Raw genomic sequence first — 20,629 nt, forward strand, 5'->3', positions numbered from 1 at the left:
AACAATGGGTGCATCATGATGATTTTGGAACAACGGGACTTTGGAACAATGGGTTTAATATGGTCGGAACAATGAGATGTCGGACCAATGGGAAGTCGGCCCACGCACAAGTAAAAATCCCGCTTTAGAATGAGCCGTTTATATCTACCTACGCATTGGGTCCTTGTCTACAGAGATCGCCATGTTGCACTGCCATATTTTTACAGTAGCCCAGAACAGACAAACCAAACACTGGCATTAGGGCCATTCATTTCACGTTTTCGCATCGGCCACTGTAGTTAGCAGCCCCTCCGCGATGAGCAGTGGTGGAAAAACCTTGAGAATTTAATGTGAAACTTATTATTCTGCATTTTTATCGGTTTAAATCACTGGGTCTGTTTGTTTTGGAGAGGAAGAGACCATTGCAGATAATTCAGCTCCCAATAAATACATCTCAAACATCTGGATCTTAAGTTATCAGAGACAAAAGGTGAGCACACATTCGCAGGTGGGCTACCAGCCCGTCTGCGATGTGCCGAAAAGCATAGGTGAAACAATTATTTGTCATGGTACAGGTTTTAATCACCGGGTTTGTTTGTTATGGAGAGGAAGAGACCTCTGCGGATAATTTAGCTCCTGGTAAAAACCTCCTGAACAATGAACACAGAAGAAATCCTAACTGGGAGAAGTTTCAGCTGGTTGCAATCTGCTATCCCCACCGCCAGACGCCACAAGGTCTCCCTAAATCTTACACGCTGCTCCTATAAATTTTATGAGGGCAGAGTGACACTAAGCAAGTTCCTGAGTGTCATTTTTGCTAAGGTTGCAATTTGCCTTATCTCACCAGGTCTTATCTAAGCTGGCCACCAAGACAGACAACCAGTCTCTAACCTGTGATTTATACATGTCACAGTGCAGGTGTCCTTTATGCTCATTACACTTTATACTCAACATCCTTCATTTTCCTTCCTGACCTCTTCACCTTTCAATCCTCCCTCCTTGTTGTATGCCTCTCAGCGTATCTTATTCTAGCTCTTCCCTTGTTGACAGTGCCAGATATGTGTCTATGCTTGGTGGGCCGTCTCCAGACAGGTTATAAATAACTAGCAGAGTTTTCGCTTCATGTCCTGAGAGCTCTACTTTCTTCTCACACTTGAGGAACCATGGGAAAAGAATCTTTCCCTTACGCACATGGCACTCATAATAACAGACACGGTTATACATAAAACCTCTGAGCACATGTGCCCGTGTGCAAGCTTTGCACAAACACACAGACACGGTTATGTATGCACACGCAGAATGAACCTCGCTGGCTTATACAATAAGGTTGCAGCACTAAAATAGCAAGGTTATAAGCACAGGGGCACTGTTTATAATAAAATGTTAACTTACATTACATAACCTGCGCTGTGGGAATGCAGAGTACATTTCGACTGTCATGTAAGTATGGGAAACTTGCTGAAACAACAGAATGGGATAAAAGTCTGGGAGAGTGAAAAATAGAAAGAACAAGAAAACACTGGAGAAAAAAGTAGGCAGAGGAGCAGGAGTGGAAAAAGAGTTCATCGGATAAGTATTATTTTCCTTGAGGAGGGAGGGGTTATGTTATGGATACATAGTGTGAGTTTCTGAGTAGATGGGCGACAGTGAAACAGCGTTAATGTGAACTACAGTTGGGAGTCGGGGAGAATTCAGGGGTTGGCAGGTCAGACTCTGCTGACACACTGGGATCAGCGATGGGATTGTTTCCATTGGAAAGAATTCCAAGAATGAGCTAGAAGAGCTATCAGTGACTTCACTCAGAGAACTCTGACAACAGTTTTAATACATAGCCAGCCTCTCATATTCACACATAGATACTGTGCCTCACACCGACAATGGTGTGTGAGACACAGTCCGTTCCCCCTATGTCACCGAGTACTCAGTGACTCTCACTCGTCATAGCGCAAAATGAAAGCTGTCACCTCTGACCACCAGCAGAGTGGATGATAAACCAAGTAAAAGTGTAAGAAATTATGAAAGTGAAAGTCTAAAGAAAATGACATGATTTCAAACTGTGACATTTTTAGCATACAACAGACATGACTAAATAAGCAACAATAAAGTTTAAAGTAAGGGGGAAAAAGTCCTTAAAGGGACAGTTCACCCCCAAATCAAAAATACCTGTTTTTCCTCTGACCTGTAGTGCTGCTTATCAGTCTAGATTATTTTGGTGTGAGTTGCCAAGTGTTGAAGATAACAGGCTGAAGAGATGTCTGCCTTCTCTCATATGTAATGGAACTAGATGACTTTCGGATCGTAGTGCTCAACATCAATGTGTCTTTCCAGAAATTATGTCCTGGTTACTCAAGATACTTTACATACTTTATTGTGAGCAGTTTCATGTAGGAACTATTTTCTTGCTGCCAAACTACACCCGCCAACCAAATCACCGTGCAGAAGGAAGCGTGCGTCTACCGCTAGCTCACCTAGCCCTACTGACTAGCTAACGTTACAGCCCTGCTCAAGGAGGACACTGTTAACGTTTACATCTTGATGAGTAGATGCACACTTCCCTCTGCACAGTGATACAGTTGGTGGCTGTAGTTCGACATGTTCTTTAGGCCTACGTCGGTACGACAAGACACAAACACATGTGGTTGGGTTTCGGAAAAAAGAACAGGGTTTGGCTTTAGAATCTTAGGGGACGCGAACACCGGTCTCTCGGGTAAAGGTCGGTGTGTGTTGGACTCGTCCACCCCACTCGGACATTCACTGCCTTAACTTTCGTCCTTATCCCTATGTTTGTCCCCCGATGGCACCAGGCACCATTAAACTATAACGGCCGCGTATCATGCCGACATTACAGGACACCTTTTTTGGTTGGTTTCTGACGCCACAATTCACTGCCCAAGTGCCTGATTTCAGCGACTTCGGAGTGAGACCAGGCTCTGTAGTTTGGTAGACAGAAAATAGTTCCTACATGAAACTGCTTACAATAAGGTCTGTGGATTATCTTGACTAACCAGGTCATGGTTTCTGAAAAAAGACTTTATTTTTTTTTTTTTTTTTGTCCCCCGTGAGCACCACAATTTCCATTATATTGAGAGAAGGCAGACGTCTCTACAGCCGATATCTCCAACACTCAGCATCTCACACCAAAACAATCTACACTGATAAATAGCACTACATGTTAAACGAGCAGCCCATTTTAAGAGTTATTTATTAAGAACGTAATAGAATATTTAGATATTTTTGGAAAACATCCTTACACTGAGTTAGATAAGAAGACATATTGTTCACTTGTCTGTGTGGTAAATATAAAACTGAAGCAAGAAGCCAGTTAGCTTAGCTTAAGTAAGTATATCTAAGCTTTGCTGAGCAGTTTTTCAACATAAGCCAATAACCCCACAACTGTTACTCTAAAGCAAATGTTGCTTCATCCTGATGGAAGCTTGCAAATGTGTGACATTACAATAGATGTATAACAATATGTAGATACCAGAACCAAGATGGCCTTTATTCAGTTGCCCCAAAAAGTTTCGGGTTCGGGTTTCAGGTGTACTTCCGTGGTATGCAGCCCACTGAATAAGTGCAGTGGTGTCCCACTGACCCTGCGAGTTCATGGATTTTTAAATCCCTTTTCTCAGCTCCAGGAAAGTTTTATGAATATAAAACCTCAGTGGACAAAAAGAAATCATAATTGACAGAGCCCCACTTGACCTACTTTGCAGTCAGAGGTGTCCTTTCAGTTCTACAAAAATCTCTTTCGCTTTTGGACCACAGGGGACTTTTTTGCTGCAATACCACAAGTGGCCACTAGGAAAATTGCTGAGCAACGTTCTTGGGTGCCTGGAAATTACCCTTTTCAAAAACACAAAGGAAAATGAAAAAGTCAAATAAAAAGGACTTTTCTAACTTTGACAGAAAATGTTGTGTTGTTGTAGGGCTCCGTCATTCATAGTAAGAAGCTGATTGAGAAAATAGGTTTTCAGGGCCTTTAACGTAAGATCTTTCACGGAGATGTAACTGAGACGATGAAAATACATAATTTTAGTGCTTCAATCAGGTTTGAAGGGGCAAAGCAAATGTAAATTACCGGTTGCATTAAAAGAGGCTTTAATTGCAAAGGTTCCTTGCTGAGTTAATCAGGTGAGAAGTGGCTGAAGGAGAGGAGCTGAAGATAAGAGCTGCTCAAAATGTCAAAATGCTACGGAAAGATGCTTCAGGGGCTTCCTTTCATATCTCCTCAAGCCCCAGCAACACAGCACCCTTCTTTATTAAAACTCAAGTATATTGCTTTCTCACTATTCCTCCCAGTTATATTTGAAAGACGGCGCAAAGTTCAGAGGTGCCTGGCTGACGTCACATGATTGCGTAGCTGGATGCAAGTTCAGGCAGTCTCTCCAGCAGACTGTGGTCGTCCTTTTTTTTTTTTTTAAACTACTTATAATTTCTTCTTTCCATGATCTCATGACATTTTCCACTCAGATCAAGGAGCTGTTGTTAAGAAAGGGACAAAGGACATTCACTTCCTAACCTATTCAGAAGGCTCCCACCAGCCCCCTCGGGCCAGAGACACACTCTACTGCTGACCACCATTATCAGCTGGGGGGTATTAATAACTCTTTATGCTCCATTTTTCCCAGGAAGAAGGAAGCAGGATAGAATGTCAGTTCATTGTTTGCCTTCCAGGAAGTGACCATAAGGCCCTGAGAGTAGCACCTTGGCACAATCTGTCAGGTTCTTGGCCTCTAAAGGCCCTACCGCAGCAACTCTGATGGACTATTCCCGGCACTAGGCAATCAAAGTTGACCTATTGGGTCACTAATACAGCAGCAAATCACCTGAGAAGTTTCCACTGTAACAGTGATCAGAAAGCTTTGTTTATTCCTGTAAATCCCCCAGTTCCCCATTAGAGCTTTTCCACTCAACCACATTTTATTAGTCTTGTATCATTGTGGCGAGTGTTTATGGGGAGAGCGTGAGGAGCCGCTTCCACAGACTTTTATACTCTGCACTGTCCTCAATGATTCAAATTGTAAAAAGCACCCAAAGATTGGAAGGTCAAACCAAAGTTCTCCAAAGTGCTGCATGGCCTTGTTTAATATTTTTAAAAGAGCTATTATTAAGAACTTAGACGTGAAAGCTGTCAAGTGCTCAGGGAATGTGATTTTGCTGTAACAAGGAGTCAGATTGTGTGTGTTTGTGTGCAAGTTGAAGACAGGAAGTAGCATGTGGCCTGCTCTCGCTTCTACATATAGCCATTTGATACATGCATCTGTGTTCGTAGAGAGATTCTGTATGTGAGAGATGCCGAGCAGGAAGTAATACCGCTTTTCTGTAACCACTGCAGGTGAAGTTTGAGTGGGGAACAGAGCGGGGGGGGGGGTTTCACATGAAGGAAAATGAAAGTAAACACAGAAGTGTCTTGGAAACAATACTTTAAAAGTGGTGAAGGATTACCCCTGTAAAAGACTCATTTACTTCCATCTTGCGCCATAAAAATGGCAGTAACTCTTCACAGTCAATTATTCTCACAGCAGAGCCACACAGTTGGATAGCAAATTCAAATGTTTATTTACAGCCTCTGTAATTGTCACAGAGAAAAGTGGTCTAAATACAAAAAGAAACAAAAAAACAAAACAAGAGAAAGATGGCGGCTAATCTCCCTGAGCTTTACAAAAACAATGTGGGACCTGTAGGTGACAGACAGGAGAAAGAGAGAGATGTTCTGTACACAGCCCTAATGCCACTCAAATGAGAAATTACAAAAAGAACAGACACATTTCAATCATGCTTGTACGACAGGATTTCATAGTGTACACAAGAGTGAAATATTTTCCACAAACCGACTGACTGACGAGACTTGGACCACAAATAGAGTGCTGATTTAAAGAGTGAACAAAGGAACACCGACTTCTGAAATTGCAGCACAGACAAAACAGACGTTGCTACCAGAGAACAAAGATTTCCCATTAACAGCTTTTGGCAAACATCGGGACTAAAAGACTTTAATACTGTCAGATATTACTGTATGTATTCGTGAACTCTGTCCTACAGCGTGACTTATCAGTGACCTGAACTTCATCGTGTCAAACGAATGGCTGTTTTCAAAAAAGAAAAAAGGAAGACGAGGAGACTTTCAGTTCAGGTGTGTACAGCTCAGAGCGATTCTCAGTCTTTGGCTTTCTACAAAGTAAAACCCAGAGTACAAACAAGATCAGCGCACTACAAGGCCGCAGGGGTTGGCTCATTGGGAACAACTATTTACACATCCTTCATCGTCTGTACATTGCTTCAACTGCTTTTTCCAAAAATTATAATTTCGCAGTCCTTACTCAGCTTTGCCCTTTTTGAACAGTAAACCTGCTTGCATCAGATTTTGTTCTCCATGTTGAACTATTTCGCTTTGTCGTCCAAGTACTGTTTGTCATAAGGCTCACAGAAGGCCAATGTAATGAGAGGATCATAGCGCGACTGAGCCCTCACTGCACAACAAGCCTTTGTACAATGAATTTATCGCATAAGCGTAGCATGCTGGTTTATTTTCGGTTTCTGCTCACGTCTCTAAAATTATTCCAGGTTGCTTTTTTACTGTGAATGTCCGACATAAGGTCACAATGTTTTTTGTTTTTTGTTTTTTTTTTAAACAAGGGGGTTGAGGTGGGATCCCGGTAACGTTTGACACAAAACACCCACTTCTCAAAAAACAGACAAAATCACAAAACATTCACTTCTCAGAAAGAGACAGATCTATGGACAGCAGTGGCAATCACAATAATTAACATATCAATCCAGAAAGTGAACACGGGTATGGACAGTGTTACTGTAGACGATAATCCCCACGGGTACCACAATAGTTCTGTATGAGAGTCTAAAGTCTCTGGGGTCATGACGCCAGCCATTTGGGAGTAAAGTACAGAGCAGTTGTCGCCCCTGCAGTGTAAGAGCTGTCCATGGAGCACTGAGCTGCCGCTGTCCAACAGGACGTCCGTTCTGGGCCGAGACACACACGGTGGTAGGCATGGTAGGAAATAAGTGTGCGGTGTCCAGCTCTGAATGAAGACAACCAGAGCTCCATGACATCTGAGATGATGGAGATGCAGATGAAGATCATAGAGCTGGGGATTTAAGTTTGGAGATTGATTGCACACACTGCAGGAATATCAGTATGAATATGAGGTGTGCGTGTCCGTTCTTCTCAAGTCTGATTTTGTGGATCTGCAGTCCAGGAGGATAAATTATTGTGTGAGAAAATGTGTATTGCTTCTCTTGTGGGATTGACGCTTTGGTGTCGAGGGCAACGAGATGGCATCGCGAGACACTGAATGTGTGTCTGCCAGTTTGTTGGAGTGCTGAGGTGCAGTGTAACCAGTGTGGGAGAGAGTCTGTCAGAAAGAAGGAGGGAACAGGGGAGCATGGGTGTGTCGACACAGCCTCTAGTGCTGGGAATTCTGTGTCGGTTGTCCATTTTGGATGCTGCCGTTATTCTGTTCCTCCTCTTCCTCCTCCTCTTCTTCCTCCTCCTCTTCACTGACCAGAAACTCCTCTGGAGGCCAGCGAAGCTCCCCACTCTCGACTTCTCCCTCCGTCGGCTCGACCACGATGGATGGCAGCCGATCCTTGAGCTTACAGCAGCGGTCAAAGTCTGAGGGGTCGGGGAATATCTGAAGACCAAAGACAAAAACAGAAATCTGGTTATTAACCTTCCATTAACCTCAAGAGTTAATACAATTTGCTATCTGAACTGCAGACAGTGGCGGCCCCAAGGGGGAGCCACAGTGGGCCACGGCCACCCTGATACAATTGCTGGCCACCTTGGTAAGAATAATTGGAGGCCGACATTACTCACAGAGGCTGTGTCACACTCATATTTGAAGCTAGTGGGAACATAGTGGTATCTTGTGAAAGCCAACAACCTAAGACATCCATTGGTACCAGCCATGTTGGCATATCTTGTTGGTAAGGGGGCTAAATAATGCTCCAAAGTTGGGCTACATTTTGGCGAGAGAACAACATAGCCATTATCAAAGGGGTCCCTTGGGTTAGATGGGTACCTACGAGATTGCTAATAATTGGAGGCCTACACTACTCTTTAAGAGGCTGTGTCACACTTATTTTTTAAGCTAGTGAGAACATAGTGGTATCATGTGAAACTAAACAACCTAAGGCATCCATTGGTACCAGCCATGTTGACATAGCTTGTTGGAAAGGGGGCTAAATAACGCTCCAAAGTTAGGCTAGATTTTGGCGAGGTAACTTGGCCATATCAAAAGGGGTCCCTTGGGTTGAATGGGTACCTACAAGTTTGTTAATATTTGTAGACCTATATTACTAAGGTTGTACCACACTCATTTTTTAAGCTAGCAAGAACATAGTGGTATCTTGTGAAACTAAACACCCTAAGGCATCCAGTGGTACCAGCCATGTTGGCACAACTTGCTGATAAGAGGGCGAAATAATGCTCCAAAGTTAGGCTACACTTTGGCGAGGGAACAACTAGGCAATTTTGAAAGGGGTCCCTTGAACTCTCACATCAAGATATCTGAATGAAAATGGGTTCGATGGGTACCCACAAGTTTTGCTAAACTCTAAAGGGCTTGTTCCCAGTAAATGTTTGGTTCCTTCGAATTGATCTACTCTTTCAAATTAAAGCTGTATATTTGTCTTTTTAAGCAAAAGGACGACCAGCCTATTTGAAGAACAATACATCACTTATCAGATATATAACACATTAAAACAGGATTGTTGTGGAACTCAAAGGATTAATTGCACGAGTATTAGTCTATGCACATTAGATATTTAGTAACATTAGACACCAGAGTATCTGTATGCGTTACCTTAACTCTCTATATGAGATTTTTTAACTAGCCTACTTCAACAGCATAAGCAAAATCCTGAAATTCAATGACTTTCGGTGTGCCACCCCAAGATTTTCAGTCGCCCCCATCTGGCCACCCCAATGACAAATATCTGGGGGCGCCACTGACTGTACAGCAGGCTCTCTCTCGAGTCAGCTGTCCCCTGTTGTATGGCCAAAAATGATTTGTGAGCATATTTCTGATCAGCGCTAAGTGTGCGGTAGCCTCTGGGACACCAGAACTTAGTCCTGAGCCTCGTAGAAGTGTTGCAGGCACCGCTACAAGGCTAAACAACTGTGAAGGAAGTGATGTGAAGACTAAACATCTGTGATGGGAAGTGGTTGCTTAAAATCCCAGTGGCATACCTGCTCTTGCCCAGCCCACATTCCTCTAACAGCCAAGTGAGCGTTCCACATAGGTGCACCGCTCACCCGAAAAACAAATTGCACAAGAAACTGTTACATCAGTGACTGTGTACGGCTAAATGAGGCATGTCTAGCGAGACTTACGGTAAATGCTGCATCATGTTTAATCTAAATGCTTTGGAAGGCATTGTGCCAAGCAGCTCGTAGCTGCTTACAAACTCATCCAGCACCACATCAGCCACTACTCGGAAGATTATACAAGAGCATAATCAGAGCATTTCAAATCAACGGTAAAAACACAAAGGTGAAAGGTTTACTGGGACATGATTTGTGTGTAAATAAAACATCCATCCCTATAACAGTCAGTATTTAGTGTTGAATACTTTATGTTCCTGCCGAGATGGAGTTGGAAGAAAAGGTTTAGGAAAGAACACGAAATCGGCCACGTTATCTGCAAATCCTGACTGATATGTCTGCTTATAAACGCAGCGTGCCACACTCAAATATTTGGATCTAAACTGAAGGGCATGAGAGACGTCCTGACAAGAGAGATTACATGCATTCCCTGTCCTGGCAAGATTGGACATCAACATCAGACTTTCTCTGTTCTCAGGAACCAGAGAAATGGCCCAGGGGAAAAAGCCTGCCACTCCTGGTCCAAGAACAGCATTTTTTTGCTGTTGTTTGGATAAAGTGGATGAATATTTTTAGACCTGCATATTTCACTCCAAGACATTGGAGGGGAGGGAGCAATGTCGCTGTCTGGGCAGAGAGCCGAGTGGAAAGAAAGCATTAGATGAGGCAGGAGAGAGACTGAGATGAGAAGAGAGGGGGAAGAGATAGAGGGGATCCAGCTGTGTCAAAGTCTCCATGAATTCCATAGGAGACAGATGAGGAGGGAGGAAAAAGACAAAGCTATAAATACGCCTTGTGAATGTGAGAATTTGTCAGGTTATGAGCGCGTGTATTTCTGCAGCTTTTACATTCTCCAAAAACAGCTGCGTGCAGAGCCACGCCAAGAGGTGCGATTATATGCGTATGTGTGCATGTCTGCTCACGTCTAATGCCTGCGTGTATCTCCGTTTCCTGGCCTGCATCACCAATCCTCACTGTGCGTCAGCACCAAAGGGAGTTAGGCAGCACACGACCTTGCCTTTGGACCCCTAGCTAACACATGTCATAACTTGTTTCTCTTCCAGTGGCAGGAAGCAACGACACATCATCGGCCAGGCACAATGCTGGCTATTTTGGGATCTTCTGGGGTGTGCGGTGGGCGCACACTGAATCATGACATTGCCTTTTGAGATGATAATTCGGGAAATCTGTGACTATTTGCTCATCCTTCTCCACAAGTAGGTCACATTCATTCCAGTACCTTTTATAGGTGCAGCTGGAATTTTATGGTCACACAATTCGTGTCAAAGCCCGCGGCACTCATAATGGAGGAAGTGACTAGTGGCGACATCACCGCTTCATACATAGCATCTCTAAGGAGTGGCTGGGACCTTGGGCAAATGGCCGAGGTGAGGAAATACAGAATGGGGATGGAAAGAGTGGAGAAGTGGCAGCCTCCTTTTTCTGCACCTTCCCCCCCCTCTCATCCGCTCCTCTCATCCTCTCAGACAGACTCACAGCTGGGGTGTGAACTGTGGGGAGAGGAAGCCAGCCTTTTCCTCTGGGTCAGTCTACATCCCCTCAGAGTCAACAATGTCTACATGTAGCATGGCATGAGGCGAGTGCATTAAGTTTATAAAAATGTATGAATATGTACTTGTCATAAAAATAAGTTCTGTCAATCTTGTACCAAACTCTCTTTAAACAGGAAGGGCCTTTTAGCCCTGTGAGTTTTAAAAGTGTCAGCAGGTGGAACTTACAACACCAGTGGTTAACTCACCATTTAAGATGCTGTTTCACTAACCATTAGGCCAACTTCCTGTCCAAAAATCATAAATAGTCTCCACTCAGTTTCCCCATCTTTTACAGTAACACGGTATAAATATTAACACACGGCTCTTTAATTCTTTTTTTACCCTTGGTACCAATGTGACACTAAAATAAGCGAGCAGCTGTGTGTTTAAGTAGTTTCCAACACGGCCCTGTTGAGCTGACAGTAAAACAAAGCTGCTGGCAACACCTTGTCAAGACCACCTGATGGCTGCTTCTCTCATCTCTCTGAATCTGTGCCATTTATTTTTGTGACAGGCTACAGTAAATTAAACACTATTTCCCCACACGTACATTTCCTTTGTATGTTTTAAGTTGTGACCGACAGTAACCTCTGACCGACATCAGAGAATGAAAAAAAGGGATGTGGGCTTTTAGTTATCTTGTGTTTAAAATTGCAAGTTACTGTCCTGACCTAATTATTCAAACTTATCAGAGTGATCTGTAAATCACCTTTATTTTTAAAATTATTTGGCTTAAGAGACAATTCTCCTTTTATATTAAATATAGATTTTAAAACCTACTAAAAATTAGATTATTTAGACATTTCAGTTTCAATCCCTTTGTTTACCAGACCCCGAATGTTTTGTTATGTTTACTTATTCCCATTTTATTTATTTATTATGCAACTGAATATATTTTCACATTGTTTTTATATTATAAAGTATATTTTCTAAAACTTTTATGATTAAAAATCTGGAACATACTCCATGTAATGACTGTACTCAATAGAGATGAACCAATTTAAAAAAAAATCTTTATGCTATTATGTTTCAGTGACTATTTATGTTAGCCTGTTAATGGCTAACAGGGTCAAACTGTTTCAAAATGTATTTTTATACAAAGACATTTTTAGCTTAGCCAGGGGTTTGTAGATTAAACAATAGAAAAACCCTATTTACTTTCAAATTATTTGCTTTTATCCACTGTATTGACATTTCTACTGTCTCATAACAGATGCAGCTGCTGCTCCCTCCTGTTCACGCTGATCTCAGTCCAGCTCATACAAATGAATGGATGAGGACAGGTTTAAAAAGGACCACTCCACATAAAAATGTACGGGCAGGGACAGAAGTGGGGCAGAAGTGGTGTCATACATGTGCGTGTGTGTCCTACCTGAAAGGAGAGTCTGTCCTTGCTGGGGCTGAGCCTCATGTCCTCCATGGGGGTGCTGTTGATCATCACCTCAGTCATATCTCGGCTGGGCACAAACACTGGGCTGCAGAGGGCGAAAGAAGAACAGAAAGTCGTGTGATTAGATACCGTGCAAAGGTGATAGTCGTCTATTATTGCCCTTTTTCCATTGAATAAGCTCTGGTTATTGAACTGGTTCTGTTCAGGATTCTTAAAACCTTGGTGCTATTAAATAGTAGACGCATAACCTGCAGGCTTTGTTCTGTCATTACAGATATTTCTCATTTCTATTCTCAGTCCCATTTCTCATGACTTCTCTATTGTTGCCTTCATGCTCTCTTTCCAGTCTGTGGAATATCACACGTCCACTGATGTCGTCACGGTTCGCACTTAGGTCAAGAAAACCTGCTATTTTTTGGTTCCAGCTGAGAACCAACTTTTCTGAAGTGGTTCTGAAACCAATTTATTTTCAAAATTAAGTGTGAGAGCTGGATTGGAACCGGTGACATGTTGGGAGTAAAATGTGTGAACTAGCCTAACAGCCCAAGACACAGTGTGTATACCTCTAGAAAGGTTCATAGTTCATTGTTAAACAATTGTACAATAAAAATAAAAGTGGTCCCTGTTTGTTAAGTACAAGGGACAGTCAGGTTGTGTACATTTGGGACGAAGAGACACTAAAACGATCAATAACGGCATGTGAAAAAAGCAGAACAACTGTTCATACACACAGCCAGAGTCTGAAAGTCATAGCTGTTTACCTGCACGTCACACAGTTTTGTTTATACTCTGTGCATCTTGACCACAACACACTGAGCATCCAGTGCGCTCTCCGTTCTGCTGTGCTAGTGCACTGCAAAGCTGCAAAGCTCATGATGTGGCTTGCATAAGGTGGCCGTTTCTAAATACAGGATGATGTGCTGTTGCACTAGCAACCAGAGAACACAGTCATTGTGAGAGTGTGCTGGGGGCGTGCTGTGGTATTTGACTGGGGCGGAACTCGATGCACTCAGTTCCATCAAAGCGTGGCCAAACTTTCCATTTTAGATTAAAGTAACAAGAGCTTGTTTATCCATGTTCGGTGCATTCTCTATCCACTATTGTCGTAGTGAAGCTTTAAAAAAAAAATGACTCCGAGCAGGTCCCAGGACCGACAGACGGCGTCTTGAGACAAGATGCTGAGCGGCCTTCTCACGCTCTCTATTTAAAGCCCGGTGCCTTGTGGTCAGTGGCCACAGGCCTGTGGTTTGTGTGGTCACTGGCTATATGGAACAAAGAAAACAGAACACAGAGAGAGGCTCACTCACATCCTCACATTATCTGGTTCAATGGACCTGGGTTTTTTTGGGGAAGAGATGTGTGGGCTTCACTCGACCTACTTTGAATCTCAAATAAAAATGTTTATTTTTGGAAACAGCGAACGGTAAAAAATTATACCGTGGTAGTGATTTAAGCATGGTTTTAAAATAAGAGCGATTATGCAAACATCTGTTCCACTGAATTAATTTGGTCCATTCACCACCGTCTTATTCATCTATCAGAACACCCTGGCTTCAAAGTCTGTTAGATAACAGCAGAAAATATTGAATCATTTCAGTGTTACACAAACAGAGGTCCTCTTAAAAATAAACACAATCTGCAATTAAGATATGAAACAGTCTCTGGAGTTTCTGACTAAAGCACAGTTATTTATTTTGGTCTGCATTTATGACTCAAACAAAACTGAGAACGCTCATCATGAAGATATCTATAAATATCAATGTTTACTGGCACATGAATCATAAATGAAAGCTGTATTATTGTTTCTGGCAAACTCATAATTCACAAGAAATTCAGCTTTTACGTCAGCAAACAGTGCTGCACAAATAAAACCTTCACAAATTAGGTTTCAGTTTTGTTAAGCTTTGAGTTCTTAATGTGCACATTTATTGCTGAGTTTATGTTTTGTACTTTATCTTGTGTATTTGTTGTGGAGCTCTATGAATTCAGCATTACAGATAAGGTTAGGCTATAAATACTGTGGTTATCCTACATACTTGTCCCTTTACAAATTAACACCTAGAGTTGTTCCAATATCGATGCCAGTATCAGCAATGCCTCCGATACTACCTAAAATGGCTCCAGTATCAGCGAGTATGCAAGTCTACGCACTGATCCGATACCACATCATTTATTTAACTCTTAAGTAGTTTCACGCCCAATGAAACAGCAGTTTTCTTCAACATTAACTTGTCTTCACCACTCTAAAAAAGTAGCGCTGTTTGGCCACTGGCAACTGTTTTTTTATAGCAGCGAAGAAATTTTTTTCCCTTTAAATTGTGCAATACTGGCGATATTTTACACTAGCATTCATTCTCTGTATGTAATGCCATACAACAATGGTAGAAACCATTTCACATCCATTCAAAGTTAGGAGTATCTGGCTGTTAATGCAGTGGTATTGGATTGGTACTTAGTCGTGTGGTGGGAAAAAAGAAAAAAACGATACAGCATAGTATCGCAATATTTTTGTGTGGCAATATATCGTCACACGGTGCCACGATTAAATTAAACTTTAGATAGCCTACTAGAATATTATTATCAATTGCTTTTTCTGTCCACTAGATACATTCTGCTGCAAAAAAATGGCTGAGGTGAGATGAATGACTGACTTTATCTCAAACCCAAAAAACAAAACAAAAAAACAAAACAAGACAAAGATAACAACGTCCGAAATGGAATAGGTAGAAGTAAAACGTATGTTGACTGAAAACACTTATTAGATAAAACAGACAATTAAGTTTTCCTAGTATCGCAATAGCATATTGCAACAAATTTACAAAAAAAAAAATAAAAAAAAATAATAATAATAATCGCAATAATATTTTATCGTGACTCAAGTATCGTGATATATCGTATCATGGATCCTCTGGTAATTCCCACTCCTAGTACTCAGTATCATCAGTACCCAGGTCCAGGTTTTGGAATCCGTATCGGGAAGGAAAGAGTGGTATTGAAACATCTCTGTAAACATTAAAATAAAAAATAAAGTGAGACTTAAGTCATTTGTTGACAGAACTCACTCTTCATCCCAGAAACACAAACTTGAATTCATAAGCAAACAGATCTGGTATAACCAGTTAGGTATTGACATAGACAGTTTGCTGACTTTAAAGACTAACTTGTGCTGCACATTTCAGCATTTAACATCATGCCCAAATAGCTACAAGAGACATTATTTAGCAAAGGTACTGTCTAACTTTGAAACTCAACAAGAATAAAATAATTCCCCCTGCTTATTGATTTCTGATAAAGCCTGTAGGATATCAAGGCTTCCATATTGTGCATCTACAACTTTTGAAGCACTGTCCTGTTCTACAACACACACTGCAGTATTCATGTAGACTAAATAAGAAGCAGCTTAAACCCAAAGTCATCCTGAGGAGGAGAGAAATGTGTGCCATGAGTCACCCAGAGCCAGGAGATCATTAACCCCTAAAGCAATGGCATATATCAATCACTTTTTCCAGCCCTGCCTTCACACACACCCCTCGTCTCTTTCATGAGGAAACACTGACATCACAGCAGGGTGTCAGGGTGGCTCTAAAAATTAGAAAATTTAAAAGCTTCTGGCCGAACCGCCATAAAGTAACCTTTACTGCACCAGTCAGACGACACGGCACACTTGGCTCAAACAATACCCGGATATCCAAAAATAAAAGAAAAAAAAAGGAGGGCTCGAAGGATACACAAGGTTTAACATGGAAAAACTAATGTCAGCTGGGGCTGCTCTCATCTTCGAGTGGGATGCAGAGAGGGTGAGGCAGGCATGCGAAAAAGCAGCGGAGGTGGGGACGGAGGGGCTGAGCGGTGACAGTGAAGACCTGAGCAGAGGAGGAGAGGGAGGGAAGGGAAAGAAAGATAAACACTCGGGCCTTGCCAGTCATATTTCTGTTCAGGGATCGTATAAACATCCTGCTCGGCTAAGAATAACAGAACATTGGCCTAATAAAACATAAAGGGGCACAATGAGGAGGAAGTGGGGGTGCACGAGCAACAAGTCAACCTGGGAGGAAACAAACACACGCAGCCACATCTATTAGTGCCTCAAGTGTCAGGCGGGACAGCTCAACAGTGCGCCGCTCTCACACAGTGGAATACTTGATTCCTAGAGAGGAGGCGTTAAGTGCTCTGTAAGTAACCAGCCTGCATGTATGACATAAGATCAGCATACGCCCAGGAGCACACATTTGGCAGTCACACAGCCTTTATTGATTACCGCGTGAGGCTGTAAGACAGTGAACCTCTTTACCTCCTGACCCAGTCGAGATAATGCAAACCTGATCCTGCCAGCGTCTTAATGCCACATCCAGCCGCAGCACAGATGGACGGCAATATGTTCAAGACATTGTCAGTCTCGTTCGGTGTTTCCAGAACACATATCGGAAGGATTATCAGGGCTGAAACCATTTGTTGATTCGGTGATAGGGACAGAAAATGTATCAGGAAAAATGTGTAAAAATCAAATATGCCAAATAGAGCTGGACAATATATCCATCATTTATGGATATCGTGACACGAGACAGGTATCGTCTTAGATTTTGGATCCTGTAGTATCCAAATTATTGTCTTTTTCCTAGTTTAAAAGGCTGCATTACATTAAAGTGATGCCATTTTTTAAACTTACTGGACCGTTCTGTCGTTGCTTTTACCCACTTAGTCACTATATCCACATTACGTGGGGTTTTGTGAGTGGACCCCAGGAAGACTAGCGACCACTTTGTGGAAGCTAATGGGAATCCGAATGAAGAATAAAGAATTGCTGATGATTATTATGCCAAAATGTCACCAGTTCCAGCTTCTAAAATGTGAATAGTTGGTGTTTAAGGCTGTGATAGCAAATTTAATATAATTGCCTTTTGAAGTGTTGATCAAATAAAATAAGCGATTTGAAAAGGTCGTCTTAGACCATTAGAGCATTGACGAATTGTTGGTGAATTGCTTGTGTCCAAGGGTGTAGGTTTCCTTTCAACGTTGGAGGGGGTAGTATACAAATTGGGAGGCTTTGAGATCCTCGGCCAGAAAATTTTGAGCAACAAACACTTGATTTTTGGAATTCTGGTGTTTTTAATGCATCAATTTGTGCGTTTTCTGCACCAATATGTCTCCAATGTCTCTGCTACTTTTCATGTCTATGTCTAATGCACCCCCCTATAAAATCTACTCATGCTTCTTTCAGCCTTACTGGAGTCAACTTAATTAATAGTTAATTAGCGATACCCTTTACAAGGCAAAAATCATGCCACCACTTGCTACCAGCCTATTAGAGCAGAGCACAGTGTGACATGTTGTTTTTTTAACCACTGGAGTTGCAGACAAACGCACTGAGCCAGTGTCAAGTGGAGCAGTCGACGTGCTCAGCAGCCTCCTCCAGTTCTGCCTTGTGAAACATCTACCTCACCTCATTATATAGTGACCATATTCCCAGTAGCTTTAACTCCACGCTACAGCCAGTCATACAACGTAGGCAGCAGTCACATTTTAACAGAGCAAGGCCATCTGCCACACCAGCTTCACACCATCTGACCGTCAACTCATTCTGTTAAGATGTCCGACAGTCATTACCTAAGCATGACAGAGTTCATCCACCTGTCTCAAAGACTATAAAAAGGGCCAAGGCCATGCTTGTTCCTGTTTGAGATGTTTTTACAGCGCTGACATGAGCCCCAACTGGTCTCCCCAACAATATGTAACATGCATCTTGCGTTACCAACATTGTTTCCCCTCTGCCACCCCGCAGTTCTTACTACTACCATAAATCTCCGCCGGTGTGGCGACAGGAGCAAAGCTGCTGACGTTCCACTGCCAGCGCTGACTGAGCTCTCCACCTGCCAAGTCACACAGCTCTGCAGGTATGTGGGTGGTGCAGGGAGTGAGTGAGTAAGACCCCCAGGAGTGCGCTGGAATGAATGAGTTGTATCCAGGCTGCTGTGAGTCGAGTCTGCCACTGAGAACACATCATGGATCGGTTACCTAAGATCTGGGTGTGGGAGTGAGAAGCTTTTTGGCCTTATACGTGCACCAAGTTTTCTACATATGCTGTTATTGCTGTGAGGAAAGTGTCTTTCTGTTCACACACAGAAAGCCACAGTGCAGACATTGGAAGGTTTTCAATAGTCTATACCTTTGAAATAAAAGCCTGTTTTCATATTCTCATCGAAGCAACATCACAGAACAGACGCTCAGGTCTACAGTCAGCAAGCACAAGCGAGGGAAGCAAAGTGTGGTTACAGTAAAGAGGTCGAGGCTGAACTTCCTGGTAGAGACAGGAGCCTGCTGAGGTTTGAACAGTGCTCGCAAAACAATGTTTCAAAAGCCACTCGCATATCCTCTCTGCAGACAGGAAAACATTCGACAGATAAGAGAACAGAAAAACTCAAGATGCACTCCCTGTTCTTGTGTCGAGAATTAAATCAACGAGTTCGGGCACTGATTGTCAGGAGGAAATGTGGACAGGAAAAAAAGTGTCACTGATAGCAGATAGAAGTAATAGATAGGAGCACAGAGTATCCATCCTTCTCCAATTGCACTGCACCTGCAGCATTTAAGAGCATGAAAGCAGCAGCATTCAAATGGTGAGAGGATACAACAAAGTGAGCCTGTGTTTTGAGAAAGGGAAATCAAAGCATTTTATCCCTAAACAGAAGACACTGTGTGACCACTGTGACCTTTAAGAATTGGCACATGCAGCAACATTATCAAGCTGGGATCATTTCCTTAAAAAAACAAGTCTTGAATTTTCTTTTTTTTCTGATCTGTGTGCCTTGACATTTCCAATTTCAGGGGCAACACCCCACAGACAATCTTAAAAGGGAAACAAGAGTGGGTGTAGCAACAAAAGGTGGAAGATTCTAGGGGAAATCACCAAGCAAAAACAAAACCACAACTGCAGCACATATGCTCCATTGTTCTTACCTGGCAGGTGCAAAGCCAAAAAAAAAAAAGAAATGTATTTTGGGGTGTTGATTTTTGAGTTTCTATCAAAGACAATGCAGCTGCTCACACATGCGAACAGGTGAGAGTGGAAAAAGATGCGAGTACTCACCAGTATATCTGCGGGGAGAATACAGACATGAATTCACACCTACTGGCAATTCTACTGATTATGGGAATCTAATGACAGCCGCTGACTTCTCTTGACTTTTTCTTCTTCTTTTTTTTTTTGTTGTTGGCTCTTTTCCTCTCCAAACGCAGCACAGCACGCGCACGCAAACCGAAAGTAACTGCGTGACAAAGTCAAGACAACAACAAAAAACGCAGCTGTTATAATTTGGTGCGTCTGATCATCACCTCAGCTGTGTTGGAGTTTTTATGCGAGAGGCGTGTGCTTTCACAGCCGGAGACACACCTCCTCCCTGCACGGAGCCTGAAATCCTCAATGGCAGCGCGTTATCGGCGGCAGCCAATCAGAGCGCGGGTGGCTCGAGGCTCAGCCCTGATGACGACAGCAGCGGCTGAACCCTCTCATTGGGAATGGACAAGAAGATACTGCATGATGCTATTGATTTGTAGTCTCCAAGGCAACAAAATGACAGTCTTGCCTCCTCTTCTTGAATGACAAAAAAAAAAAAAAAAAAAATAGCCCTGATTCGCCCGTTAGGTAATCCGTGACATTTATCCAAATGAGGAGGAGAGAGCTGCTCTGACTAGGTTCATTCACAAATATATTCCAAGGGCAAGTCAATGTCTGCATGTTTCAGCAGCAGTGAATGGTCCTCCTGCTGCAGGGCTTTAATATGTCTTAAAAAACACAGCATGCAGAGAACACATGTAAGCACTGTGTCATGGATTTTAAACTTATGTAAAGTATAATAAGCCTGATTTTCCACAACCTGACCCTGTTTATGTTGCGGTCAGGACCTCCAGGACATAGCTGACCTTCACACCTTATAAAATGCCCAGTTGTCTTTCCCCCTGCACGCAGTGTACTGTATGTACATTTGGCTCAGAGGAAGCAGGTGCACACGGAGGCTCTGCAGTTTTAAGGGGAGATGGTAAAATGCCAGCAGGCCTCTACTGCCACCCTGTGACCAACCATGAGTACATCCTTAGCTGTCTGACTCATAATAACAAACATAAACAGTATGTACCATTTTGGAAGAAGGCATTTTATTAGGCATACATCTTCATATGCTCGCTCATTATCTTTGTGGTGACATAAGCACCACATCATAATGCAGCTCACAGCTTCAACGGATCTGCCAGTTTGCAAATGCCCTTTATTAAAATCTCTTGGGTGCTGGCAGATGGCACACATGCCCAGCAGGGAGGCACACAGTGAGGAAATAAGCACTTTGTGAATCTTATTATAAAATGCTGCACAAA

At 42.6% G+C, this 20,629-nt stretch overlaps 1 protein-coding gene and 1 long non-coding RNA gene across 2 annotated transcripts in view; one reads left to right on the plus strand and one right to left on the minus strand.

The window, feature by feature from the left end:
* Positions 1–11,697, plus strand: part of LOC126400517 (uncharacterized) — a 22,321-nt gene extending 10,624 nt beyond the window's left edge. Inside the window, exon 3 of the long non-coding RNA XR_007570983.1 lies at positions 10,387–11,697. This is a non-coding gene — a long non-coding RNA (uncharacterized LOC126400517). The remainder of the gene's footprint in view (positions 1–10,386) is intronic.
* lbh (LBH regulator of WNT signaling pathway) lies at positions 5,515–19,615 on the minus strand. Its single transcript, XM_050061261.1, has 3 exons — positions 19,350–19,615; positions 12,248–12,350; positions 5,515–7,628 (listed from the first exon to the last, which is right to left on the minus strand). Exons 1-3 carry the CDS (start codon positions 19,376–19,378, stop codon positions 7,401–7,403), a joined length of 360 nt encoding a protein of 119 aa, XP_049917218.1. The 5' UTR covers positions 19,379–19,615; the 3' UTR covers positions 5,515–7,400.
* Between the last annotated feature and the right edge of the window lie 1,014 nt (positions 19,616–20,629).

The sequence above is a fragment of the Epinephelus moara genome, chromosome 14 (assembly GCF_006386435.1).
Source record: "Epinephelus moara isolate mb chromosome 14, YSFRI_EMoa_1.0, whole genome shotgun sequence".
NCBI lineage: Eukaryota > Metazoa > Chordata > Actinopteri > Perciformes > Serranidae > Epinephelus > Epinephelus moara.

Coding starts and splice junctions, on each gene's coding strand:
- lbh (XM_050061261.1), bottom strand. CDS start 19,378: ATGTCTGTATTCTCCCCGCAGATATACTG. Junction 12,351..19,349: donor TTCTCCCCGCAGATATACTG/GTGAGTACTCGC, acceptor CGCCCTCTGCAG/CCCAGTGTTTGTGCCCAGCC. Junction 7,629..12,247: donor AGGACAGACTCTCCTTTCAG/GTAGGACACACA, acceptor TTTGGTCTTCAG/ATATTCCCCGACCCCTCAGA.